The sequence below is a fragment of the Pelmatolapia mariae genome, linkage group LG1 (genome assembly GCF_036321145.2).
Source record: "Pelmatolapia mariae isolate MD_Pm_ZW linkage group LG1, Pm_UMD_F_2, whole genome shotgun sequence".
In the NCBI taxonomy this organism is placed as follows: domain Eukaryota; kingdom Metazoa; phylum Chordata; class Actinopteri; order Cichliformes; family Cichlidae; genus Pelmatolapia; species Pelmatolapia mariae.
This window is the reverse complement of record NC_086227.1, coordinates 18,488,287-18,515,838: the sequence shown is the minus strand read 5'-3', so window position 1 is coordinate 18,515,838 and position 27,552 is coordinate 18,488,287. Positions and strand designations below refer to the sequence as shown.

The following is a 27,552-nucleotide window of genomic DNA, read 5'->3' as shown; positions in this document are numbered from 1 at the left end:
CTGAGTCAGAGTTTCAATTCATCCATTTTATCTCATTTAAAAAAAAAAAAAAAAAAAAAAAAAAAAGTACTAAAGGCGCCTTTTTATGGGCAGGACTGTAAACAGGGTTTTTTCCTGGTTGAATAATGAAGTCACAACTATAATCTGAGTACGCACACCTGAACATTTTCACTCCAAGCAGTACATTTCTTTGTTTTGTAAAGTGAACAGGGCCATCTAGTGTTCACAGAGAGAAACACCATCACTGAACATTTTTAAAACAAGTTTTGTGGATTTGAGTTTGGTTTACAGAGAAGTAAAAAAAATAAAAATAAATAATGATTTAGATTATTTTCCTTAAAAAGTTAACACTCAGCTTTTGCACATTTTACTTTACAATGAAACAATAAAACGTTAGGTTTTAAAAGCTTACATCACCAACTGTAGTTCCAACACAAGCACCTTTGTTTGCTCACTGAAGGTAAAGTTATGTATTCACAAACAGTAAACTATCACACAACGACACTGACGGCTGAAGACATGATCTCATTTCACAGTTAAAACTAAAGGCTTTAAACACGTATAACATCCACACTAGTAAACATAAAAGAACATTAAACAAACCGTTTTTAAAAAGAAAAGAAAAATGTAAATATATATATATATCTCTACTGGTTCCCACAAGGTTGTTGCGTTTCAGCTGAAGCACTCCAGACACAGACGCGCTTTTGCTCAGCAGCTGCTGTGGTTAGTGCATCTTGAAATTTAGCCACTTCCAGTTTTTAAGTAGAAAACAACAGAACAGTTTTTAATGCAATAGTTGGTAATAGATGTGGTTTATAGAGGGAGCATGAAGACAGAAAAACGTAATGGTAAAGTAATGGTTGTGTTTATCCACACTGATCACATCCTAACATCAGCAAAGGGACAAATGAGGCTTGTTAGTTGCACAGGAAACAAAAAGAACACAAAAAAAAACCCAAACTATAATTTATCATTTTTCATTACATCATTCAGCGCCCCCTGCTGTGCTTCACAAGAATAGTCTTGTGTGCTCTGGTGATCTGTAGCCCACTCAGCACTGCTATCTGCTGGTGAGTCAGGCAGACAGACTTAATGAAGAACTCCTGTGTTACTGAGAAATGCACACAAAGGGCTTTACATGACAGAGAGCTCCTCTGGTAACACTGGAGTGTGCCAGTTTGCTTTGAATGCCTACCACAGACATGAGCAGTGTGACCCCAGCTGCACTGGGAATGTACCAACATATTCCTACATCTCAGAAAAGGCTGACAAAATACAGCAAAAGGAGGCCATCGTCTCGCAGCGGTGGACTGGATCCATGCGTGAAGACGCCACTGCATAGTAACAAAATGTAAAGAGACCAGATGGAAATATTGATGAAAACTGACAAAGTTGGAGCCATTTCTCTAAAGTGCATCCAGCTCTCCAGATGAGTTATGAAGAGCTAGTCACCGACCCTTCCACTGAAGGCTTATCATAGCCTGTCAGAGGTAACATTTCGGCTCATCCCCTCAAGCTAGAGTGTAAAGAGGAGGAGAAGGGTTAAATTTAAGACACAACATCTCTCAGAGTTTCTGGATCCTGTGTTTCATTGTTTGACAGCAGAGGGGGATGAGCAGGAACAGCAATCCTGTAAGGCAAAGAGTCTTTAGTCAACATCTTCCTGGTGGCGGACACCAGGCGGGAGTAGTTATCTGGGTTGTACTCCGACAAAGGGGCACGCGTGTGCAGTAGAGGGAGGCTGTCTCTGGTGGGCTGCGACAGGAAGAGGGGTGGTCGCCTCTGGTTCTCGCCGTCCTTCATGGAATCTGGGAGCGGTTTCCGTTTGCTTTCAGGTAGGAGCATTATGCAGAGGACGGAGAGGACAGCAAAGGAGGCGAAGACAACATGATGGAGGAAATAGCCACCATTGTTCTGGAGCTCCATCAGGGAGGAGGCGGCCCTGCCAACGCAACCCAATGCCAGCACCAGGCCAAGGCAGCCACCTCTGGACAAGAGAGAGGAAGCACAGGAAAAGGAGAATAAATCACCAAGGTGAAAAGATTGCACAGTACTTTGTTTCATCCTGTTTTTTTTCCTTTGTACTTTAAAACTTCCTTTTGACTTTGCAGCAAATGGGATCAATACGTCCCATTTTCAGTTTAATCAAGAACAAAGAGACATTTACCGAACTACAGTTGGCATCACCTCACAGGTGAAGAATGCACTGAGCATGGCGAGAGCCTGAGAGAATAACAAACCCACAACGGAGAGCACCAGCACCAGGCCACCCTGCAGGTCTGTCAAACACAAACATCAATAAAAGCGTCATTAAAACCAGAGAGTGAAAAACTTTCTGGGATGTCATCCAAAACTTTTTCAAGGATACCAAGGAAACTCTGAAGGGAATTTACAGTAGATCTTATGGGCCTGTGTGGATGTTACATACATGGTGTAAGGGCCAGCAGCAGGAGTGAAGACAGTCCAGTGATGATGGCAGAGAGGAGAAGCATGCCACGTCGGCCAAAGTGATTGATGGACAAACACAGGAAGATGCAGGCGAGTGCTCCAGTTACCACCCGGAGGAAGTAGCTGAAGTAGAACTTGTTGGAAAAAGTGTGCAGGTTTTTGGTGAAGCAGTACTGGATGCCTGTTCCAATGAATCTGGATGGCAAAGGAAAAAATAAAATAATCAGGTTGAAAGCGGGTACCTCAAATCCTAAAAATTACCCGTTAGGGAATATCTCAGTTCATCTAGCTCTGTGGACCTGTCGTGGCGCTTTGTAATCAGTTTTGTGGTTTAAGCTCAGCAGATATTGAAAGCATGTTGTACATTTCCTGCCCTCATGGTTGATGCCATAGCAACACAAACAAAAACAAATAAATTGTTTCCCCTTTAATTTGACCTCTTCTGTTCAACCGATAACAAAGTAACAAACCACTGACGTGTACAGCTGATGACAAAGTATTTCCCCCCTTCCTCATTTTTTACTTTGACATATTTCCAAGATGTCCAAGTTTCAGGTCAAAATTTTTTTTATATTAGACAAAGACAACCCTTTATTTAACAAGGAGGAAAAAGCTAACAAAACATGCCTTTCCTGTGTGGAAAGTAGATGCCCTCCTTGCTAAATTATGAACTAACTCATACTTTGTTTTGGTTTAGAAAGCTTAGTTCAATTTCACCAGCCACACTCAGGTCTGATTACTGCCAGTTGGATCTCGATATCACTTAAACAGGAACTCGAGTCCTCATTTGAAGTTCAGAGTTCATGATTCAACAATAAGAAAGAGACTGGGCAAAACATGGCACCATGGGAGAGATCCAAGGAAAAAAAAACCCCACTAATGATCAAAAGGAACAAAAAGGTTTGTCTCACTTCTCCTCAGTGTTAAGAAAAACTCAGTGTCAGTTATCAAACACTTGCCTGCAGTTCTTGTTCAACCCACTGAATTAAAGCTGAAAGTCTGCACTTCAACTCCATCTGAGTTGTTTCGTTTAAAATTAATTCTGGTGATGCACAGAACCAAAATGGTCCAAATATTTATGGACTTCACTGTAGCACCCCTGACTCGTGACCGCTGATTTCATGAAGAGAGAAAACTCACAAGGTGAAGCCGAGTATGAGGCCGTTCTTCCAGATGACGCGAGTCCGACGCAGCTCCAGAGCAGAGTGGTATCGTGGCTGACTGTCCTCGCCGTACACTGAATCAATCTCTGTAACCAGAAACAGGGATATCATTTTAACTATATTTTTAAAAAAAAGGGATGGAAAAAGATGTCCCAACAAAGTTAAACCCCACTGAGTTTGATTTGGAAATATGTGTTGCTTCTACCAAGGAAATACCAGGGTTTAGAATTTGGTGAGGTCCAGATTTTTCTTCTCTTAATGCATCACGTTTAAGGTTTAGCGCCTGTGCTCCAACAACCAGGAGAAAACTGTACATGCCTGCAGAGAAATCCTAGGTGTGTGTGTTTGTTTGTGTACCTGACAGCAGGGTTTCGCCAGGGTAGAGGTCGTCTTGTAGAAAAACACCATTTCTTTTAGAGAATTCCTGAAGGCTCCTCTTCGCTTGAGGAATCTGAACTGTGGCCAGCAGCCAGCGAGGAGACTCTGGAAATACCGACGCACAGCTGAAGAAAAAAAAAAAAAAAAACTGTTATTATCCATCACAAATATCAATAGCAAGTCAAAAGGCTTTGACATCTCAAACAGCAACAGCATAAGTGCTTTAGTCACCATGTTATGGCCAAGTAAGTGAAAATCTGTATTAAAGTGTTTTTTAAACTTGATCTTATGAGTGGGTAAAAATGAGAAATCATAAGGTAGGCATACTCTGCTTTATAGACAAAATATAGACACTGGGGTCATTTTTCTTCCCCATTGACCTCTAAGCAGTGTACAAGGTAGGAGTTGCCCCCTGCTGGGCATTAGAGAAAAATGCATGTTTAAAGTTTTTTGCATTGGCTTCACTTTCCAGCCTGAAAGCTCCATCCATCTTTAAAATACAGTACACTGTTTACAGCTGAGAATTACAGACACATTTATATACAGTTACCCCCTCCACCTGAGGTTCGAGTGTAATTAGACAGATTTCAAGGACGTGTGTGGTCTACATCATGTGCTCAGAAATTCAATAAGACTTGAGATGATTCAATTATTGTATTTGTAGTTGGAAGCTGTTGCTGTGACAACAACATGGTGGAAGTGTAATAGTCTCCCTCTTCTGGGAGGAAAAAAAAAATTAAATAATTAAAGAGCAGAAACAAGATCTAAACAATTTTGATGCCGTGTCTAAAATACTTTAATTTGTCAACAGTAAATACAATATTTTTGATCAGCCCCTCAAATATAAGCTGAAAGTCTTAAGTATTTATTTATCATATAGCTATAATATGTTCTGGTATAGCTACAAAAAAAAAAGAAAAAAGAAAAAAAAAGTGTCAGCTCCCAAAGCAAAGTGCATATAAATGTAAATACATGTATAAAGTATGCTTATGGTGCCAGACACAAAAGACTCCACAGACGGCTAAATGGAGCTGGATTGGTAAACTGCTTCAGTCTTGCTGCCACAGACCGAAAGGTTCCATCCTCCTCAGCCTTCAGTACGAGAGACGACTAATAGATCTGAGCTCGTAAGCGAAGACAGTGGACAGCAGTGTTTACATCTGTCGCGTCATCTGGAAGATCTAAAGTTTGGAGCTTATCCATTTAGTACTCTGCATGCAAGCACGAGAATTTTAAAGTTTAAATCTTAAAGTCAACGTATTTTTTCCAAATCTAAGCTGGTAAATATGGCATTTCAGCCATCTAGCCATGATGACACAAATGCATGAACAATTTTTAGCCCAGAGCACACAATGTTAGTTTTGTAGATTCCTCATGCAAAATAAAATGACACAGCCTCTCCTGAGGCCTTTAAGCTGTTACCTGGCAATGTTTCAGAGCATCTGAGTGAGTGATAACACTTGTTGTTATAGGGTCTCATGTAAAAACAGTTTGAGTGAGGACTCTTGAAAAAAAACAAACCAACCCTGGGTGTTATCTACTAAAATATCCCAGATAATAATTAAACAAACATGGAGATTCTTGTGAACTCGGGTGTGGCTCGTTTGAAGAGGCCTGAGACAGGAGCAGCTCAACATGCAGGAACAAAGATCGCATTATGTTATGGTGTGAGGACGGCACATAGAGAACCGCTGGGGAAAAAACAAACAGCGTGTCCACCTGTGCACCTCCAAAAACACTACCAGCTGACTCACCACCAATAGGACAGCAGAAGGACTAAAGGCAAAGTGGCCACCGCCTGGAGGACGGGCCAATCGTGGGACAGAACCGCAATGCCTGGCAACAGCAGTTCTGCCAGCACGCCGAAGAAACCACTGACCATAGCAACCATCAGACGATGGGGAGGGTCGCACAGCTCCAACCCTGAGGGGATATAAAAAAAAAAAAAAAAAAAAAAGCATCAGAGCACAGCTGAAGGAAAGCAAACCTATTCATCCCGTTGCTATGGCAGCCACCTCGTGCCTAAAGCACGCTGTAGCACGTCCTCAAACTTCATGTCAGCACAGGTCATGTAGCATGTAAGGGTGAAAGCCCCGCCTACCTTCACCTCCTGTTTGGTTTAAGAGAAAAGGAAATACCAAATGGAACAGCCAGGAAATTTAAAAGTCCCATTTTAGGTGATTTCAATAAGAATCTGTCTTGTTTTTCTAATTTAAAGTTAATTCCTCAACATCTGTCCTTTGTTTAGTTTTTATTTACACTTATCACTTTCTAAACCTTTGATACAGTCACCCACTCATCCAGGGTTTAATCAGTTTAACTTCTGTACCACCATTAAGACTGCTTTTAAACCCTCATAGGCAGAAAAGGAAGTGGCTTAACTCAATTAACTCCTGCCATCAAAGACCTGAGCTCCCAATAGGGGAGACCTGCAGTTCACCCTCGTGCAAAAACATGAAAACCAGCATCAAAACATAGAATCTGCTCTCGAATTGTCAAAATAAAATTTCAACATATTAAGTTTATAATTTATTTTTTTTTAAAGCAAGAAGGATGAGGTGGAATGGTTTTCAATGTGGAGGTGGTCGTTAGGGTAGTGAGGAGCTCACTTCCTGGTTGCCCTGCCTTCAGTCCTGTCCTGCTATTATTTCCTCCTCTCCATAGCACCCCCCCCCCCCCAAAGGAGAAAAAAAAAAAAAAAAAAAAAAAAAAAAAAAAAAACCACGAACAAACAAAAACAAAGCACAACAACAAAAAACTTTCCCCTCTCGGCCTAACCCCACACAGCAACATAATTGGACAGTCCAAGAAAAGAAGAGAAAAAAAACAAAAAACAAAACAAAAACAACCCCAAAATAAACCCTGGAGTGAATTTCAACCTGACCTGGCAGGAATGTGGGAGTACGCCTCCCACATTCCTGCCATTTCTCATATGCATCTACGATCTCCACCTTCGCTCACTGCGAATCACTACCAAGTAGAGAAGTTTTGCTGAAACTCCTGCTGAAGACTGAAAGCTGAGGACTTTTCATAGTGGGGTGGCTCACTTGTGCTGTTTGCCCCACAGAGAGAGGACAGCTGAGGTATGACAGACCTTCACACCTCTTAGCTTAGCTCCAGTCACCTGCCTGCTGTCAGTCACAGCCTGGTTTCTTTAGTTACCAATATAATATCCATCTCCAGTGTGCCTGCTACAAACAACTGAAGCTATAATTCTAATAATAGAAAAACTTCCTGCTCCCCCCCAATAGTCTTGAATGGTAGCATATTTGTACACCTACCAGTCACTGGGTAAGCCTGTGACTGGTGGGCGCAACCCAGTACTAGGGTTGCCTTCAGGACTGTTTTAAGGCTTCATGACAGATTCAACAAGATGCTGGAAATATTTCTCAGAGACTTTGGTCCAGGCTGACATGATGGCGTCACAGATACTGCAGATCCACCACATCCCAAAGGTACTCTGAGGCCATCTGAGTTCAGTGGTCTCACAGTCATGTTAAAGAACTGTAGTGACTGGACCACGGTCACTGCTCGGGTATTTATTACATTTAGATATCGACATGTCTCTGTGCATTATCCCTTACACTGTCAACAAATCAACTTCGCTCATTCTGATTAATGACAGTCTCCTGCCACAGCCTGTGAGCAGGAGAAAGTCCACAACTAGCTGGTGAACACAGTAACATTTAACAACAAAAGAATCAACTAGATATGTAGGCAGGATGAAAAGAGGAAGACCTCAAGAGGAGATTCATGAATGTAGTGAAGGAGGACATGCAGCAGCAGATCTGCTGTGGGCGGCCTTTGAATGGAGCAGCCAAAAGAGGAAAAAGAAAGGGAATTATGACCACAATACGTAATGTCTCTGCACGACTCGTATATTTCAGTCTCCTAATAAAATTATATGGCCAGACAAATGTGGAAGTTTGTCTGACAGATGATGTGATTTCATGAAAGTTATTTAATTATTCCTCATGTTATCAGAGGCTTCATGATGGAAGCTGAACTGATTAGATGCACTTGGTGGTTATATTCATCTACAGCCTCTCTTTGCAAACTACACAGTTTAATGAATACAGATATTAGAAATGAGCTCAATAACAGTGACGCCGATGCTCCCAAACAACTTTCACAATAAAATGCTGTCAAGTTTAGCATAGAGTTTGAAGCATGAACACATCTTAACTAATTTGTCTGGAGAATCAAACAAGAAGCACTGCGTACAATGGTGATCTATCAAAGATACTGCTTTAGACTGAAGGTGAGGAGATTTAGTTTAATGCAATGCTGCAGTATATCCTTTAATGCATGAATTTCAGACTTCACTACGAAGGTATCAAGTCTGATTTCAGGACTCTCCACAAATAAAGATAGGATAGGCAAGATTGATCTGCTTCTGTGGGGACGATAAGGACTTCTATCTTTTCCACTGATAAGATTAGCTCACCACAGCACGGTGGACAGATAATTAGCTGGGCAAATACATTAACATTATTTAACTTTTACACGACATCAGATTTTTCTCAGTAGAAAGATATAGTATCAGGTATCATCGCAATCTCTTGTTCAATCATTTAAGGAGGAAAAAAAATAAAAGAGAAAGAGACAGCAAGCTGATGAGCACACTTTAAAGTTGAAACCAAAACCCCGGAGAGCATGTCAGGCTGAGGGATTTTCCCCTCAATGACACAGCATGCCATGACAGATGTACAGTAACGATCATGTGCCACTTGTTATTTACCCTCTGGCCTCTCATTATGTGTGTAAGTAAAATGTGAACATGTGACCAGTCCATAAAACCTTTTTCTACTTCCGCTGCTGAGGTCGATCAGTGAGAAAGCTCGACTGCCAGACATCAGCTTTAAAATGTGGATACAGATTACTTACGGGCGATGTAGGAGGACACAAACAGCCCAGCGAGTGAGGCGCCTTGAGACAGACGCAACAGCAGAAACACCACCACACTCCTGGACAAACACAGAGCTACACCCAACAGACTGGACAGACTAACGGACAGGAGGAAACCTCGCCGACGACCCAACCTGAAGACACAGACGTAAAACATGTACAAGTGAAACTTCACAGCCCAAACAGTCAACACACACACAAAAATGATGATCTAATGCAACCGTTTTAAACACATTTATTCTGGTGTTCATGTTCTTAATATCTTATTTAGAGTTACATATCAACTGAGGTTATTACTCACCAGTCACACAGGGTGCCTAGAAATATGTATCCCAGAATCCATCCAGTCATGAAGCAGATATGCTGCACGGGGATTTTCCAGTAGTCACTGCAGACCAGGTTCCACTGCAGGGGAGGAAAAAGCAGCACAAACACTGATGAATGTCATGAGTTTAAAAAGAATTGTGAGACAAAAATTCAATAATTCAGTGCTCTAATGTCAGAGTTCTTGAACAACACTGTAGGTATACACAAACACTTTTAAGTTTAACTGCTTGTTAGCACAAATATCTAAATCAGCCAATCACATGGCAGCAATCCATTGCATTTTTGGCAGGTAAACATAGTCAAGTTCAGACTGAGCATCAGAATGAGAAAGGTAATTTAAGCAACTCTGAACATCCCATGGTCATTCCTGCCAGACAGGCTGGTCTGAGTGTTTTAGAAACTACTGATCTACTGGGATTGTTCCCACAATCATGTCTATGGTTTACAGAAAATGGTTAAAAAAAAAAAAAAAAAAAAAAAAAAGGAAGAAGAAGAGGGAACTGTTCTGAGGCTGTGATGAGCCTTGATTTCGGTTGCAATATGATGGTAGGGTCAGAGTTCGGCATATTTATTTATTTTTTAAGCATGAAAGCAAAGATCCATCCAGCCCCTACGAGTTCAGACTGGTGATGAAATGGTGTGGGGCACATTTGGGCTCTTATAATCAACTGATCATGGTTTAAACGGCACAGCCTAAGTGAGAAATTGCAATTGGATGAAAAACAAGTGACCAACTAAAAGGTAAGAAATCAAGCTAAACGCCTACACCACAGAACCTCAGCACCAAAGGTTTCAGTCATAACAATGCAATTATACTTTGATAGAATAATGTTTTATACATAAAGACTTAAAAGGCACAAATTAGAGCTGCTCCCAACATGCTGCATACATCATAACCTGACTAACTATGTAACATGCCGAGAATAGCAGTTGAGTCAAACGCACAGAGAGCCGTCTGTGGGGGAAGCAGGAATGTAGATCATGTTGTTTGTAATCGAGTTAAGATGCCTGCTGACAGTGTTATTACATTAGAATAAAGTGCCAGCAGCTTTACGCCTGGTTAGTACCAGTCCCTGCCTGTAAGAAAGATTCTCATCTACTTTCCCTCCGGCCTCATCTCCTCTACTTTCCTACAGACACCAGTCATGTTTACTGTATTTTACAGATGGATCTAGCTGCACAGTCTAAAGTCAAAGCATCAAACGAAACAGTGAAGAAAGTGAGAAGAGCTCAGAAAGGAGCTAAATGAAAACGACTGACTACGTGAGGTCACTTTCCAATGTGCCGATCACATTTTAGGGTTTGCCTAGGAGGTTCCTGGTGGGATCAAAATTGTAAACACGGCTGAGATTGACTGGTAAGTGGCATCAAATGGCTAATATTTAAAGCTAATACACATACGATGCCTTCCGTCCCATCTCCTGGGACAGACTTCAGACCCACACTTAACAAGTAGTTAAGAAATCTGATCATCTTGAGTATTTATTCACTTAAATCAACAAGCCAACAAATATTGGTTCTTCTGATCAGTGTGTTTGTGGTTCTTTTGAAAATAATTCAGTTTAGACATGGTACAAAGATGCGCTCAGGTGTGACTGGATCACTTAACCAGCATCATGTGGAGTGAATCACATTTAAAACAGGAGCCAGGAGGGTCATTCAACTGAAGGTGATAGGACATTTGATCATTAACAGCTGTTCATTTTTGTTAATCTGTCACCTGAGTAAGTGATACGGTTTCGTTGTAAACCAATTTAATCAGGTTCCATGATTCATGGTTCCAGTTCATCGTTTCTTGCTCTTTCACAATAAGAATTTTAGGTGTGATCAACTTTTTTGTAAATATTTGGTAAGGATTTACAAATTTCATGCAATGTCAGTGGTGTCCATTTGCACCTGGCCTTAGAATTACTCATATGATTCTATGCAGACCCACGATAAAGTGCACCCGTAGCCCTTCCATAGAAATGAAGAGTCTACGTAGCAACCAGGTGCTGATAATCAAATGCACTTGATTAACTGATCATCAGTAAGTGAGAGTTGTAGCAGTTGCAGGTCTGAAGCGTCAAAGTGTGCGTTAATATGATGCAACAATCTTCCCAGGAATGGACGTTCAAGCAAATTCACCTGAAGGTCTGACCATACAATATTCAGAGAGACTGGAAAAAACAAACAAGAAAAAAACAAACAAAAAAACAAAAAACAAAACAAAACAGAAAAGCCCAAGAGCTACATCTGAGACTCTACAGGCCTCAGTTAGTGTGTTAATGTTAAATTTCATGACAGTAGAGTTAGAAAAAGACTGAACAAGCGTGGTTTGTTTGGAAGGGTTGCCAGAAGAAAGCCTCTTTCGTCTAAAACAATCAGCGCAGCACAGGTACCACACAGGACGGGCACACAGCGGTCGACCATGAACCCCTCTGTACACCAAAGTATTCTAGAGTCAAATGTGAGGCCATTAGTGCAAAAGCTAAAGCTTGAAGGAAACTGGGTCATGCAACAGGACAACTGAATGACTAAGACAAAAAAAAAAAAAAAAAAAAAAAAAAAAGAATCAAGATCCAGTCAGAGTACAAACGTCAACTGTAAGAGCTGTGCATAACTGAACACCTACAAACCTCAATGAGCCAAAGCAACTCTGTAAAGAAGAGTGGGCCAAAATTCCCCCACAGTGATGTGAGAGGCTGATGAAGTAATGCCTTTTTTTTATTACTTTGAGTTAAAGGTGGTTCCTCAAGCTATTGAATTATGAGGTATACTTAGTTTTTCCTCTTCTCTGTTCTTTTTCACATGACTGCGTGAAATGGTAGTAGTGAAAACAGTGTACCAAATGCTGGTTTATAAAATTTGCTTAGGCTTTACTTAAGCTTACGATTTACTTTTTAGCAGTTTTAGATGAGCTTTATCTTGCTAAGTTAAAAAGAGGACTCTTCTATTAAAAGTAAAGCCATTATGTCAATATATGTGCTGGAACTAAGGTGGCACAAGCATTTTTTTCCCCAAAGGAGGAATCCACACAACACAGACAATTTCTATCAAGGTTTCAACCTCTCCTGGAGTTTTTCAGTCAAAATAAAATTACATTTTGAGGGTATACGCGACACAATTGTCTCTCTTTGCTAATGTTTTTCTTCCCACTGGGTCTTGTTGTTAGGATTTCCTACACAGACTTATTTTCCAATTGAACTTACTGTCGCTTATTTCAAGGCATGCAATGACCACTAACGGCACATGAGAAGACAAAGAAGGAACAATGATGTGAATTAGACATGTGATCCGATTTACTTAATCCAGGTTACCAGAGCAAACATGAACTGCTTGAACCTTTTGATCAGTCGGGGCTCCTCACCGACTTCCAGCTGCCTACAGTAGGTAAAAACTAAACTGCTCCCTGTGCATTATTTTATATAGGAATATCATCTGGTGCCATATTTGCTGCATGGTCATTTAAATAAACGCAAACTCATTTTGAAATATGCACTAAATAATCAGTGTGATTGCAAAAAAGTTGCATACAAATTAAGGGCCCTTTGGAAGCCTGGACCCTGCAGGGTATGCTCCTCACAAACATTAGTGGCCACAAACGTGAACATCCGTCTCTAAAACTTCATCAAGTTGGTTGATAGAGGAGAGTGCTGGACAGCTATGGTTAGTGACTGTTATTCCACCCACTGCCTGTGTTGTACTCTGCTCAGTTTTTCCGTTACTGGAGTGGTCCTTTGTCTTTGCGAATGACGACATGAGTGGAGGAAGCCGCTGTGTTCAGGGTCTCAGGAAGGAACTTGGGGGTGGGGGGGGTGGGTGCTTCTAATTTCCCACAGCCACAGTTTGTCAAAGAGGCCTCATCACTGGTAGTTTGTCTCATGATAAGGCACAATACACAGATGATAATCTCAGAACAAGCTCAGGGGCAATTACCCATAATGACTGTGTCCTGCTCGTATACCCCAGCCCCCACATCAGCTGCGAACAGCCACAACTGTCCACATTTTGATATTTGTTTTAAGATACTACAACACAAAACAGATGTAGTGTGATTGTGTAGGGGTGTAGCACAGAAGTCTGGGCCATACACATACGCAGTCTCTGTGGGCCCCTTTTCCTTCCCAGATCCATATCTGTCACGCATATAAGTTTTTTAACAAATGATTGTTGTTTACAGCTCAATCTGTTCATTAGGATGCTAATAGTGAACTGTCCATGAACCACAGTTAACTAAAAACATCTATGACGTGTCCATACGCCTGCACAGTTTGAAATCTCCCATGTCAACCCAGATCTCTTAACATACGGAAATCGGCATTTAAAATGAGTTTTTCCTTGGAGTACTAAAGCTCTAGAGCACAGGTGTCGAACTCCAGGCCTCAAGGGCCGGTGTCCTGCAGGTTTTAGATGTGTCCTTGATCAAACACAGCTGATTAAAATGGCTAAATGACCTCCCCAACATGTCTTGAAGTTCTCCAGAGGCCTGGTAATGAACTAATCATTTGATTCAGGTGTGTTGACCCAGGGTGATATCTAAAACCTGCAGGACACCGGCCCTTGAGGCCTGGAGTTCGACACCCCTGCTCTAGAGTGTGTCATTTTCTTATTTTTTATTAAAGTATTTATAGTTCCCAGGACAAAAGAAAAAATAAATAAAAAATGCAATCCTAGTTTTGTAACACTTTTTTAAAAACGCTACGCCTTCCCATCACCCTCGGGGTAACCTTTATCCTCTCTCCCTTTACTTCCTCATCATATCCTCTTGCTCACACAAGACTGACGTGGGCCTCTTGTCCTGCTTACAGCCTCACACTGTTTTCGACCTGCCTGTTGATAAGGCACCTCAGAGGTCAAGCCAGATCACCAAGATCGCACAGTAATACATTCAGTCAGAAGTGTCCTTCTAAAATACAAACCATGTGTGCTGGGAATTTACCCAGTGGGCTTCACGCTAACACAGAAACAAACAAATTATAGGGCTTTGGCATCTCTCCGAGCTAGGAAAGCTATGTGTATTGCACCATATTGGAAGGGTATGTTTGCGCATTCTATGAAGCAGTGGATAAAGGGACGGTGCTGGTCTGGAAAGACTAACACACACAGCTAAAAGGAAAACAGAAGGAGTTTGTGCACCTGTAAATTGTGCACCTGCACTCATCTGTAAATTAATCCGTTTATGCAATTCTATTTCTGAAATAATGTATTTGATTGGTACATCATTTGTTCAATGTTAATGAGTCTCTGTGCACCTGAATGATTTTTCGTTGATTTAGGACGCATCACTGTGGTCCAGGTGTTCATTTAAGCTGTTTTGCATTTGTTTTAATGAAATTGTGCCTGTATATTATCATCATATCATTATGTTACATGAGGTTTGTTGGTGTTCCTTTGGTGAAGTTATACAGCAGGCGGATGGTCATATCAGACAAGTCTGGATGATTTACAACAGATGAAAACATTTGAGAGTCATGCCAAAACATGGGTGTTGGCAGCCTGCCTCACAGTGCTTCAGCAGAAGTAGCAAAAGCTAAATGAATGCATCCATTGTCATCCAGCTACCTGCAAGCTTACGTTTAATTATTTTATTTAAAGCAGCTTCACCGTGGGGTTTTAAGATGCTACGTCATCAGCTTGAAACAACATAGCTTCCTCAAAGTGTCCTGCTTACCTCGTGGCACACTGGTTAAGAACCACTCGTCCAACATACAACAAAGCTTCATGCTGCTTCACGTTAGTGTTGCTGAGCTCTATGAGCCATATGAGCTCAGCTTGTATTACAGGATTTGTAAAAAGCACCACCTGCTGCTGCGCTCTCTCCAGCTGTTTCTGAAATTAAGGACTGCACGTTTCATGCTGTTAAATTGTGCTAGGACTCAGTGGTGGGAAAGGAAGAAACTGGGACTGCTGTAGAGATCCACAGCAATAGGTTTATAAAGAGATCAAATTAATAATGAGCAGAAGTGAGTTCAGCTTATAGCTGTGGTCCAACAAAAAAAAAAAAAACACCTTGACAGAACCTTCTGTGCTGAGAAGGCCAGTCCCACTGTGGGGTGGACTAAAACTGTTTTGCAGCATTTCTAAGGGAGCGACAGTGCCATCTATAATCAACATTCAATCATCCAACTGTTCAAAAATATTTATGTCACAAATTACCCAGAAATTCCAGAAAAGGTAGGAAACCAGATGTTTATTTCAGGCTTGCAAGGACCCTGGGTCTTCCCATGTAGGAGGTCCCTTGTTCATGTTTTAGGGGTTTGTGAGGTCATGATGGGATTTTTATTTTTTATCTTTTGGGATGACTCCTAAAGCAGGACAAAAGCAAGGAAACTAAGAAAATGAGACAAAGACATTAAATTTAAGCTTAACCTCCTAGGACCTGGCGTCCACATGTGTGGACATCACATTTTGGGTTGTCTAGACCAAAATACTAAATTTTGCCCTACAAGGGCCTGATATCCACTTATGAGGACATTATACTGCCACTGTTCCATCGAAATTTAAAACCAATGTCCTCATGTGGATCTCATTTTTCTCAGAAACAAAAATCGGGCTAAAACTAAAACAAAAATCTGGCAATTCTTTGTTTTTACATTCATCAGGTCCCAATTAGCAAAGAGAAACTAAAAATACATGCCATGAAAGAGTTCGGGTGTTAGGAGGTCAAAGTCAGAGTTCACGCACTGGGTTAAAAGACAGTTAAACCCTGCTTAAAAGCAAAAGTGCATGTAGGACTGCATATTTTAGTGCCAATCTTTCTTGTAGGCAAATTATCATTATACACTTCTTATATGAACTATGAAGCAGGTATTTGTTCTCTGTCTGGCTGGCCTCTCATCTTCGTTCCCGAGAAGCCACGGCAGATAAACGACAGTCAATAAGATTCAAGCCAACAAGAAAGTGTTAACTGCTCAACTTGAGTCAATATTGACTGAAAGCTGCCCAACAGCCGTGTTCATGACACAGCGTGCCTTTAAGCAGACAGAGCAGCTCATCGAAACAAGGCCAAAAACGAGCACGTGAAAGGAAACGGCTTCACCGGGTAAGAAAATGTAGCCCAAACCCACAACCCGTTGTATCTCTGCCTCCTAACTCCCCCACAGATCTGTATATTAACACCAGGGCTAAACGTGCGTCTTACCTCAGTGACAAAGTTGCTCTGGAGGCCCGCTACACGAGAGTATTCCCACCCTGTGGTGCAGGGCACCCTCTCTCTGGGCGCGTTTTCGGAAAGGTCCGAGGAGTTGGGGGGGTACTTATAAAGTTCACAGTGGCTCCGACCGGAGCCGTTCACCCAGGGGATGGTGAGGTTGAGGTACCCTTGTGTGGAGAAGTTGCTGAGGAGGAACGCGGAGGGCAGCAGCGTCGGGTCTGGCTTGCAGTGGTACGAGTCCGGGATGAGTGTGTAAAACACGTCGCTGAACAGATTGAGCGTGACGGCGAAACTGGGGAACCAGCTGAACACGACCACGATTCGGTTATAGCGCCCATAGCCGCCGGTGTGAGGGAAAACCTTAGTTTCATAATCCATTTGAAGTCGACAGCTCGTGGTAACAGACGGTCCGAAGACTTTTACGCAGTGAGAGCGCACAGCCGCACAACGCTGAAGCAGGCAGGCAGGGGGCGGATCTTAGGGTCACACAGCCCCGGGGATCGACTTTTATGACACACCTGCTACTTGGAGACTGAGTGACTAATTTCAGGGTAATCCCCAGACAGCGGGAGTCCAGGGAGCTGTCAGTAACAGTCGACGCTTTTGATGTCTCCATGTGACTCACAGCTGGACCTGACATGAAGACAGCTACCCTGGTGGGAAGCTCACATTAATTTAGAAATTTAAACCTCTGTAATTTCATCGAAACGCTTAACTCACAGCTATTTTCAGGAATTGACTGTTTAATTTTACAGAGGTACACTTTACTCCACTTTGAAAATCTTGTTAAAACACATCAATATTTGTGCTATTTATACAATTTTACAGAATATGGCTCCTCAACCACTTAGTGTATTATTATTACAAGTTAGACAGGACTGCATTGGAAGCGGGCTTATTTTTTCAGTCCGAACTTGCTGTGCAACAGTAGAACAGAATACATTTAATACTTTCAAACCTCAGTTAAAAAGATTGATAATTAGTTTTGCCAGCATTGGCTTTATTCTGCTATTGCCATGTTGTTTCCCTGTTGTACAGGTTTTCTTGTAGTTTTTTATGTATTTTTTTCTCTTTTTATTTATTTTATTTTTTTTTACATAATATTGATATTATATATATTGTTTTGTTTTTAAGATCAATTCCGAGACTATAGATTTAAATTGGCATATGGCTAAGTCAGTTGCATTTACAGCAGTGCTTATTAATGTACACTGTCCCTGTTAAACATATTTTAAAAGATTTATTTTTTTAAATAAAGAATATTTTATCTCTTATACACCAAGCAGTGTTTGTGATATCAAAGGAAAATGATTTGTTCTTACACGAAAACATAAGATTATGCTGGGTTACACAATGAACTGATTTAAAGTTTGTAAGATCTGAAATGTGAATATTTCTTTGAACCCATAAAACAAAAAACTGCACTTTGATGCCTGCAGTGTGAGGCACATTTAGAAATGCCTTGCACTTCTAAGATGGGATAAATTAACACAAACTTCATTGATCCTATAGTTGGGAAATTCTTATTTTGTTACTCCAGTTGTTTCCTGTTATCTGAACAGCAGGAGTAACATGTGGGAGTAACATCTGTATTTTCTTTAGTCTGGTGACTCATAAGACAAACAGGCTTTTTTGCCTTGTGACTGTGCAGCTCACCTTATCAGCTGGAATGAAATCCATAAATAGGTGAGGCAGTGTTATGTAATCTGTTAGCAGACAGAAGTCCTCTGGGCATGAGTTAAAGGAGGGCTGGTAATTAAGGTCAAAAATCCGATTTACACAGAAATATTAAAGTTGACTCAGTTGACTCTTCCAAGCTATGAGTTTAACTCAAGCACCAAATCCACCACTAGATACTTCAGACATTTAGATTGTGAAACGCTACAAAGATTGGACACCAAACACGTCATCCTGCTATCAATAGAAACACATCTTTGGAGTGAAGACGAGCGGCATAACCAGGACTCTAAACAGGCCTTTTGGGTTGTTTGCGCAACTGCTCTGCCTTAAAGAAAACAGACATGCTTGTTACCTTAAACACTTTCCTGTTAAAATTTTTTAATGGAAATTTAAAAACTGCAATTTTTTATATTTTAAAAAAACCTTTGTGATAATTTTAATTTGCCATTATGCAGATGTTATTCTGTACTTAACTGGAGCTATTCAAATATGAAAGGATGTTATTTCAATATATTTCAATGTAAATGTTAAAAACTAGATGTGACAAACCATTTTAATTAACTAAAAGCTTTTGAAATAAGTAAAAACTAAATCACTTTTGTGATCTTGGAAAATGTAATTATAATAAAAATAATATTATAGACAAAATAGCTTTAGTTTTAGCATTTGTTAATTTAGTAACGATGAGGCTGATAAAGATGCAATTTGCCTGATGAGGCTTTGATGGACATGTTTGACATTTTGCATGTCTCCAAGTCTGTGAGTGAACCGCACAGATTTTCCAAAATCCTGCCTCTGACATCCTCCACAGAATAATTAAATATATGAATTAAAATAATAATTAAAGGAACAATCTAACACTGAAAAATAATAAACTGAAACTCATTATTTAAAAAAAAAAAAAAAAACATGAACTGAAACAGTCCAAAATGAGACAAAAAGAAAAAAAAAACAACAACACAAAACTACAATAACTCTGGGCAAACACAAAAACCAAAATGCAGAGAACAGCTGGTAATATTTCAAAATTTTATTAACGAACATAATCTCTGAGGAACAACAGCAGTTCTCGCGCTCTCTGTACATGCAACTGTAGAAAATAACAATTTAGAATTTTTACTTTTCAGTTTTAGTCTTTTTTTTCCCCCCGTCCATACTCATTTTCAGTTTCTCTCTTTTTTGTTTTTGCTTTTTTATTAAATTTTTTGTGTCTTTTTTTCCACGTTTAATTTTTTTTGTCACTTTTTTTTTTTTTGCAGGAAATCAACAACAGCTAGAGGTGAAAGTACTGGATTTCTGTTACAGCACTGACGATAGCATCAACAAACCCATCGTGAACCACCCCTCCCCCCTTTAGCTGCTCCATCAATATGTACACAAATAAACTACATTGTACAAATTAAAAAAAAAGAAAAAAAAAAGAAAAAAAATGTTACATTGTTACATCATAATCACCTGCAGCGAGCGCGACACGGCCCGTTGCTGTTAGAACCCCACATTCTACGCAATTTTTCAGACTAGTACAAAGAGGAGGGTGCAAAACGTCCTGGGAGGTTTTATTTACAGAGCTATGTACAGTATGTCTCTTTCACGCATTACAAGGAGGAAAATTTACACAGCGGAGACCAACTTCAACTCAAAACATACCACAGGTGCCAGAAAAAAAACAAAACAAAAAGAAAACAAAATAAATGATAATAAATAGGTTATTTCTCACCATTTAAAAGAGTAGTTCTCCATGCTTTTTATTAGTCATAATCCATTCTAAAAAATAAAATAAAAAGGAACAAAGAAACAGCTACAATCTGGGTTTGAATTAAAAAAAACTAAACACAAAACAAAACAAAACTAGAAAAAACAAAAAGGCTTGAAATCGTGATTCTACATAATGAAACTAAATCATGTATATTTTTATGTCCAGTAAGAAAACACAACAAGTCTAAAAACAAACATTATGAGCGAATGTGAGTAGAGTAGAGGTAATATGTTGCTGACTGAGGTGGTGTCAGGCTAGCATCCGTATCACCACGGCCAAGAGCTCTACTGTGCATCTGCTGTGTGTCTCTGTATCTTAGCCGAATATTCACGCCGGATGATCAAAGTGAATGGATGTGTGTTTGGTCTATTGCTCTGTGCAGCTGGGGAACGGAAGGGGGGAGGGAGATCACCTGTCGGCTGTGTCGACCATCACCATTTCAAGCCTTTGTGGGTTGTTAAACATACGAACGATGGCAGAAGTACGAACAAAGGCAGGGCTATAAAACCGTTTTTATGTTTTGTTTAAAAAAAAAAAAAAAAAAATTTAAAAAAGAAAAAAAGAAAAGAAAAGAAAGGTGCCACTCAAAACGGAAACGCTCTCGATGTGTTGTAAACAATAGTGAGAGGGTGTCGGTCAGGGCGTTGTAGCGGTATACATTCTGCTCAATAAGCAACGTGATTGACATGCCACTGGTTTTTATACAGAACAGAACCTTTCCCCCTCCCTCCCCCAAAGATAAAACACAACAACATTCAAAGCTACATACACTTTTTGCTAAAAAACACACAAGGATTCTTGAACAAAAGACACCCCTGACCCTCGTCCCCAAAACTGTAAGAAACCAACAGTAAAATAAAAACATGAGTTTTAAAAAACAAATTTTTTAGACTTTTTGTTTCCAAACATATACCAAACCAGGGTGTGTGTGTCTCAAAATTAAAAGAAAAAAAATAATACCCAGGACAATACATCTAGCCACCTTGTCTGCACAGTGTAATAGCAACAACCATTGCACTTGACTAGACATACCATACACAGCTATGCTGACTGACAGTGTGTAAATAACTTAAAAGTTTAGGATCAGAATATTGCCATCAGGATACGTGAGCAGCTTTCACACACGAGACCGTGTGCGTGGGGCAGGTCGGGAAAGCTTTTCAAAACCCACTAAAAACAGAGAACCAATACAAGTCATCACAAATCAACGGTTCAATGGGATCCTTTAGTTTTTAAAAATCAGTCTACTCAGCATTAACCTATTTCTTCCCCCCTCCACTGCTTGTGTTGACGTCTGTTCACTTTTTGGTTTGTTCTGAGAAGATTTGAGTCTGGTAACCTGTCTCCTCGGGCCTGACACAAGACACCACACAACTGAATAATAACAGGAAGTAACCGAAACATTTAAAATCCCTGACCACACTAGCCCCAGCCCCTTGTAGGATAAAAAATAAAAAAGGAGGACAACGTGACTTGGTTGTTGAGCCTATTCTCGTGATTTTAAGTGGGTGTTGTACTGGAGTCCTACCATGGAAATTAACACCTTTAAAATCTACTTTAAAAACACCCGTCTAAGTGGAAGGCCTCAGGTCTGCTGAGCCATGAATAAGTGTTTTTCTTTCTGACACACTGGCACCACCTAGTGAGTAAAAGTTGTAACAGCACCATGAAAATAAGCTGCTCACCAGTACTGTGACATAAGGGGCTGACAGACTGACAGTGTTTTTAGGAGTCAGTGAGGAATGAAAATGTCTCTGCGGCTGTTACAACTCTTCAGTCAGTTCAATGTGAAGTCAGACACTGGGAGGACAGGACGAGTAGTGAAGCGCTGAAAGACCCATGTCTTGTTGGTTTTAGACGGTGATGTTGTGCGATGATTCATTAAAAAAAAAAAAAAAAAAAGTCCAATTTTTTCTTTAAATTAAAACAAGCGAAATAATAATTTCAAACAGTTCTACACTCATATGGTTTTGCTTGTGAATGACATCTCTCTTCCACCCATATATATATATTTATTTATATACTTCTGTGTGACTTTGCCCAACAATGAGTACATTTTTTTTTTCACTGAAAAAGGCATTTTCTTGGTTCGAAAATTTTCAGATATAATTGTGTAGTAAAGCAATGAATAATAATCCTCTGTCTATTCTTTAAATAAATCCTCAACAACTATTCTGCTACATCTGAGGGGGCTGTATGGTTGTCGGCCCGTGAGAGGCCCATTTGAATCCAGAAGTGTTCTCTGTCAGCTGCTTGTGTTGCGGTGACTCGGGTCCAGGTGAGCCGCTTTACCTAACCCCGGATTGAGTCGAAAGATGGGATTATACAACTGTGCACTGGAGTCTTTCAATACTGACAGAATCGTGTACATGTTTTGGCCCATGGATATGAAGGGGGAAAGTGCTGCCCAAAAGTGAACTGTACATAAAAAGATAATTTTTATTTCTTTTATGTTTTTTTTTCTTTACACTTAACTGAGTGATATTACAGTACATAGGTTATTTACAACTGTGCAGTAATGTGTGGCAAAATAAATTATCTAGAAGGCAGCAAGAATACATTGGTTAACGAATATAAAAACTGTACATAATTTACGGAATACAACTTTTTTTCAGTTTTCTTTTGTTTGTTTTTTCCATTAAACTAATATTGGCTCTGTAGTGTTTCAAGTCACTTCCTCAGAAACAATGAAATGCCCAAGTAAAGAAATAGACAAAAACAATATTTCTCTCCTCCTGCCAAAAACCACAATTTCTCAAATAGTCTCTTTGAAATCTCAACATTCGTTGTGTTTGTTTCTTCTGGTTGTCCTGTCGTGTGTGTGTGGTTTCTTTTTTTTTTCCTTTTTTTTTTTTCCTTTTTGCAGTCCATGGCGGTCTGATGTGTTTTGTGGTGGAACGAGCGGGATCGCTGAGGAACACTCCGGTCTGTCCTCAGAGATCCGTTCATGTCCTCTTTTGTTAAGCCAGGCTGAGAGGCTGCACAAACGGTCTCTTCCTCTCAGACACTGGGCCCTGACGTGCACACACATCGTGACCCCCACCCTCTCTTGCTTTGTTCCAACCTGCTGCAGCCTTTGTTTCACTACTGGTTAGCCAGGCCCGGTGCAGTGTGAACAGAGAGGGCGTCGTCTGGGTATCTGGGTCTCATAGCCCTGAAAGTGGCTGCTTCTAACCTCCTGGATCAATTTAAGGATCCACACAATTCACCGCGGCTCCACTGGCTGCCTCTGGGTCAGCGCTGGACTCTGTCAAGATCTCCTGGCCCACGTGGAGACTCGTGTCAAAAAGAAGGAGGCGTCTCCTCAGTCCTCCCCCCAGGACAGGCACCACTCTGTTGGGAGAGCTCTTCTCTGGTAGATCCCACAGTAGCGGCGGTGGTGGTGGGTACTGAAGCAGGAACCACAAACGAATGCAGAAAATAAATCTGTCCTCCGTCTCACCAAAACTAAGCGATGAGGAGGTGTGTCCCAGTGCCAGAGCCTCAAAGCAAAAACTGTTTCTGCTTCTCTCACTCTGATCAAACAAACGCATAAAAACTTTGAGGATGAAAGTGCAAGTTGTGTATTTTCTTTTCCCCCATTAAAAACATTTTTTTTCTTTCTTCACGGAAGGGAATCGAGAGCAAGTTTTTCAGCTTTATTCTTTTTCTAGAGAATAAATTTTTTCCCCCTCTATGGTCCTCTCTCAAACTTGCTAGCCCTTTCCATTCGTTCGGTTCAACGAAGTCTCTTCGATAAGAAGTGATTGAGACTAAGTTTTCTCTCTGTGGGAAGCGGTATGTCACGCGGGCAGCAGGACAAAGTCGTCGTTGACATCGACCATTGGCACGTAGAAGGACGGCACTTCGTTGACGCACAGGGATTTGTGCCCTGCTGGGTCCAGTTCTTGGACTTTCAGCTGCCACTCCATTCTTTGCACCGCATTGAGAGCTGCTGCCTCGTGCTGCTGTCGCATCAACAAACACGTCTGGGGAAGGAAAAGCATAGCATGAATCTAGTGACTATGCACACAGGTCATGGTTCTCATATGTAGAGATGTACCATTAAATATGTAATATCGGCAGCAAGATGGCATTTAGCAAAGTCAGTGGTTGTTACTTTGTGCTTCTATTATCTGTTATTTTGTGCAAAGTGCCAGTATTTACCTTCATGCGGTCGTATTTATCATCCACGTCCTGGATCCAGGAAATGAACTGCCGCGCATTGAAGCGATCTCTCACAGATTTGTTCTCATCACCCTAAGAATGCAGAAAAAATAAGAATGTGGACTAAGTAATGGACATAGAAATACTTAACTGATGGTTTTAGAGATACTGATACATTTCCCACCTGGCTCTCCGATGGCATATTGTACACTTCAGAGTCCAACAGCATGGTGCAGGCGCTGAACGGCACAGCCTGATTGGCTATTGTTCTGGCTGCCCTGCAGTGGACCCTTAAAACCTCCTGTTCACATGAAACAATCAGCTTCTCCTGTGAACAGCAAGCACAACACAGAAAGAAAAAAAACATTGATGATATGAAGAGTAACATCATTGCGTCAAACAAATGGCTGTCATTCAAGTAAGTAAGATATATGAAACAGATTTGTTCACTTTGGCTTCACCAAGGCGTGGGGACTATGCCGATTTCACTTGCATTTCAATTTAAGAAAGGCTTTGATCTTTTATCAAAGAAGTGCTCCCAGCGTTTGGTGCACATGTGTATTGCTGAATGTATAAAAAGCAGGGAAGGAGTGACGAATAAGTGAATTTAGGACAGTGAATGATTCTGAAGTATAAATGACACTTTCTTACCCGTTCTATGCTGTGTTGCAACCTAAGCTTGCCCCTTACTGCCTCTTGTTGCCTAAAGAGCTCCTTCAGAGGTTCTGACAGTGATGGAGGTGGAGCAATCTGATGAGCAAAACACAGCACAGCACAGCATTAATACCATTACACTGCAGGATAAGATTATTTTGAAATGGTCCAAAGACACCAGAACTTACCACAGGGATGTGCAACTTGCTGAGAGGCTTGCCATCAAGCAGGTAGGAGCCGGTGTAGGTTACATATTCAGCGTAACACTGTGGAGCCTGAGGCGTGATGTAGCAGAGAATCTTCCTCTTTTCCTCAATCTTCTTCCTAATCTGCAGATAGTCAAAGTACGGGTTGGAACGTTCGCTGCGGTAGGGTTCAATGTCGTCTAGCTTGATGGCATTGACCACTACAGCTAAAGTCTGCTGTATCATCTCCCTGGTCTGCTGCATGGCTGTATTTACCAGCTGAACCTGAACTTGCTGTCCTGTAGAACGTGGAAACTTCCTCTTTCGTGGGTGCTGGGTTTGAGATTCCTCTTCGTCGACAGGAAGAGGACGACCTTTTGTTGTCTTGCTGATAACCACCGTAGAAGTCGTCACAGATACTGCTGGAGTCAAATTAGAAGCAGTAGACGGGACACTAAGCCCAGAGTCTTTCTCTTTCTTCAGAGCTGTAAAGGAAGATGCTGAGGTGGGTGTTGGGGTTCTAGTAGGAACTGGGTTAATGCTCACCACCGGGCTGGTTGTCACTGAGGTGGCAGCGGTAGACGAGGTTATTATGCTAGAGGTAGGAGGGGTGGCAACAGCAAAAGCAGCAGCGGGATTGTTCTTGGCGCGATTTCGGGTCATCCTTTGCGGGATTTCATCCACCTTCTTGGGAACATCTACAGGGGTGGACACTGTGGTCAAGGTCACCAGTGTTTGCTTGGATGTGTCCTGAGTGTCCTGTGGCTCCACAGAGGTGGAGAGGGTGACCACTTCTGGGATCTGAGGAAGAGGACTGCAGGACACAGGCTCTGGTACAGCCTCAGGCATCTCCTCCTGTCTCGTGTCTGGCTTGACAGCAGGCACAGAGTCCAGGGTTATATGCAATGACTCAGAGTGTGAATGCATCTGTATATGTGGTTGCTGACTGGCATCTGATTTTACAGATGTATACAACATGCTGGGATCAGACTCATCCGATCCCCCGTAAGGTAGTTTTCTTTCCAAAATACTGCTCTGTTGTTGGTTAAGTCCCACTGAGCTGTTGACAGGCACACTTTGAGGCTCAGGGTCCAATTCCTGCTGGAAAGGGGCACGTGGTGATGGCACAACAAAGTCCTGTCTAGCAGATTCCCCTAAGCCTAAGTCTCCAGCAGAGCGTGAGGTCTTTGCTAGGGTTGGCAGGTCTACTTCCATGATGTCCAGATCCTCTCTGTCTGTAATAGTGTGTCTAATGTGGGTCGACACACTCTTGTTGTGATCAGCAAGTTCAGGTTCCCCAGACTCAGCTTCCTCTGACTTGTCTGGCAGTGGAAGGTCAGGCAAGGAGAAAGGTCCCAGGTCATCTTCATCAGCTGAAAATGGATCTTCCCAGGGAACCACAGGCTCAGGGCCCACAGCTGGAGCCATGTGAGTTTCTGTGTTAGCACTGAAACTGTGTGTGCTCTGTCTGCTGTCTGGTTCCACACATGTTGTCTCTGTCTCCATCTGGTGTCCCTCTTCGATGCTCGGCTTGTTGCAGTCCGGAAAGAAGGACTCCAGCCTATTGGAGGAAGAAGAGTTGTTTAAATAGTTGGGGTCCTCATCCATAGCAGCGTCTGGCCTCTCTGGAGAGGGTATATCAGCCACAGCCTCCTTCTGCTCATCAAAGTCCTCTGGGTCATCTTTGTGCCACCTGCTCCAGGTAGCATAAGGGGAAGTGACAGAGGGGTGTCCAGACAAGGGCTGCATGTCATTATCAGAATGGGAGTAAGGGCTGGTTATTTTGGAGACAGCAGCCTCTATTTCTCCATATGTCCTGTGGGGAGATTTCATGTCCATGTCATTGTTCCAACCCATGTTGTGATCGAAACAGTTCTCTCCGTGGTCAGCTGCAGCATGTGTGGGGGACAGTTGGTGGACTTCTGGCTCATGCTGGTCTGGAGACTCTGCAGGCCAGCTCTTCTGCAAAGGATCTTCAACTTGAGGAGAAAACGAGCATGGCTCCCTTGTTTGGTCCGGCTCATCCACTGCACAGTGCTGTCCATCAAGTCTCTCATCCATGTCGCCCTCTTCCTCCTCCTCTTCCTCTTCCTCTTCCTCTTCCTCTTCTTCTTCCTGTTCTTGTTCTTCTGTGACAGATGGAAGATTTGAGACGACCAGATTAGGCTCGCTGTGGTGGTGCTCCGTGATGTCATCGATATCCAAGGGTGGCAAGGCAGCTGGAGCTGGAGTTGGTGGTGCTGCAATGTCAAAGCATGGCTCCTGGGGGTCTGGCCTGTGAACTGGTGTTGACGGTTTGGGCAAGAAATTGTTGTACACACTTTCAGGAAGGTGTTCATTACCGTCGCTGCCAGCAAGAGTTGGTGTTGCTGCATCTGGTGTTTGATAGGATGGCTCCCGCCGAGGCGACGGTACCCTTATTGGGGGAAAATACGTAGACATCAACTCCAATCTATCCAGAGTTGCAGATTTGTCCTCGAGAGGCTGGCAAGCAGACGTCTGATCAAATTCAGCCCCTGGATCATTCTGCTGTCGAAGAAACTTGTTTGCCTCTGCCTTGAACTCATCTTCTAGAGGGCGGCGGACATCAGAGGATGCAGAACGACTGACAAGGGGGAGCTGGAGGTTCTTCGCAGGGGTAGGACATGTGCCCTCCGGAAAAGTCTGGGGGTTAGAGTACCTGCTAGTGGACAAAGAGAAAAACAAAACATTAAGCCTCAGTCCAAAACAATCAAACTATAACATTAGTAACATGCAGTGCGTCTGAGT

At 41.7% G+C, this 27,552-nt stretch overlaps 2 protein-coding genes across 4 annotated transcripts in view; both read right to left on the bottom strand.

The window, feature by feature from the left end:
* Positions 1-33: 33 nt before the first annotated feature.
* On the bottom strand, positions 34-16,817 carry slc22a31 (solute carrier family 22 member 31). Its single transcript, XM_063469142.2, has 9 exons — positions 16,351-16,817; positions 9,202-9,305; positions 8,880-9,034; positions 5,747-5,915; positions 3,972-4,117; positions 3,592-3,700; positions 2,432-2,646; positions 2,171-2,282; positions 34-1,990 (listed from the first exon to the last, which is right to left on the bottom strand). Exons 1-9 carry the CDS (start codon positions 16,738-16,740, stop codon positions 1,552-1,554), a joined length of 1,839 nt encoding a protein of 612 aa, XP_063325212.2. The 5' UTR covers positions 16,741-16,817; the 3' UTR covers positions 34-1,551.
* Positions 16,818-19,057: 2,240 nt separating this feature from the next.
* Positions 19,058-27,552, bottom strand: part of ankrd11 (ankyrin repeat domain 11) — a 122,291-nt gene continuing 113,796 nt past the window's right edge. For 2 of the 3 annotated variants that reach the window (XM_063474600.1, XM_063474607.1), the window contains 5 exons: positions 24,787-27,466; positions 24,596-24,694; positions 24,129-24,272; positions 23,945-24,037; positions 19,058-23,766 (listed from right to left, as the gene is read on the bottom strand). In XM_063474600.1, coding sequence (XP_063330670.1) covers positions 23,581-23,766; positions 23,945-24,037; positions 24,129-24,272; positions 24,596-24,694; positions 24,787-27,466 — 3,202 coding nt within the window. In that variant the 3' untranslated portion in view covers positions 19,058-23,580. The remainder of the gene's footprint in view (positions 23,767-23,944; positions 24,038-24,128; positions 24,273-24,595; positions 24,695-24,786; positions 27,467-27,552) is intronic. The other variant, XM_063474616.1, reaches the window with a different exon arrangement.

Bases quoted from the DNA above. Each gene is read 5' to 3' on its own strand.
- slc22a31 (XM_063469142.2), bottom strand. From the start codon at position 16,740: ATGGATTATGAAACTAAGGTTTTCCCTCACACCGGCGGCTATGGGCGC. The intron at 9,306-16,350 runs GTAAGACGCACG...CCTCCCCTGCAG, and splicing joins AGAGCAACTTTGTCACTGAG to TGGAACCTGGTCTGCAGTGA. The intron at 2,647-3,591 runs GTGAGTTTTCTC...TTTGCCATCCAG, and splicing joins CTCATACTCGGCTTCACCTT to ATTCATTGGAACAGGCATCC.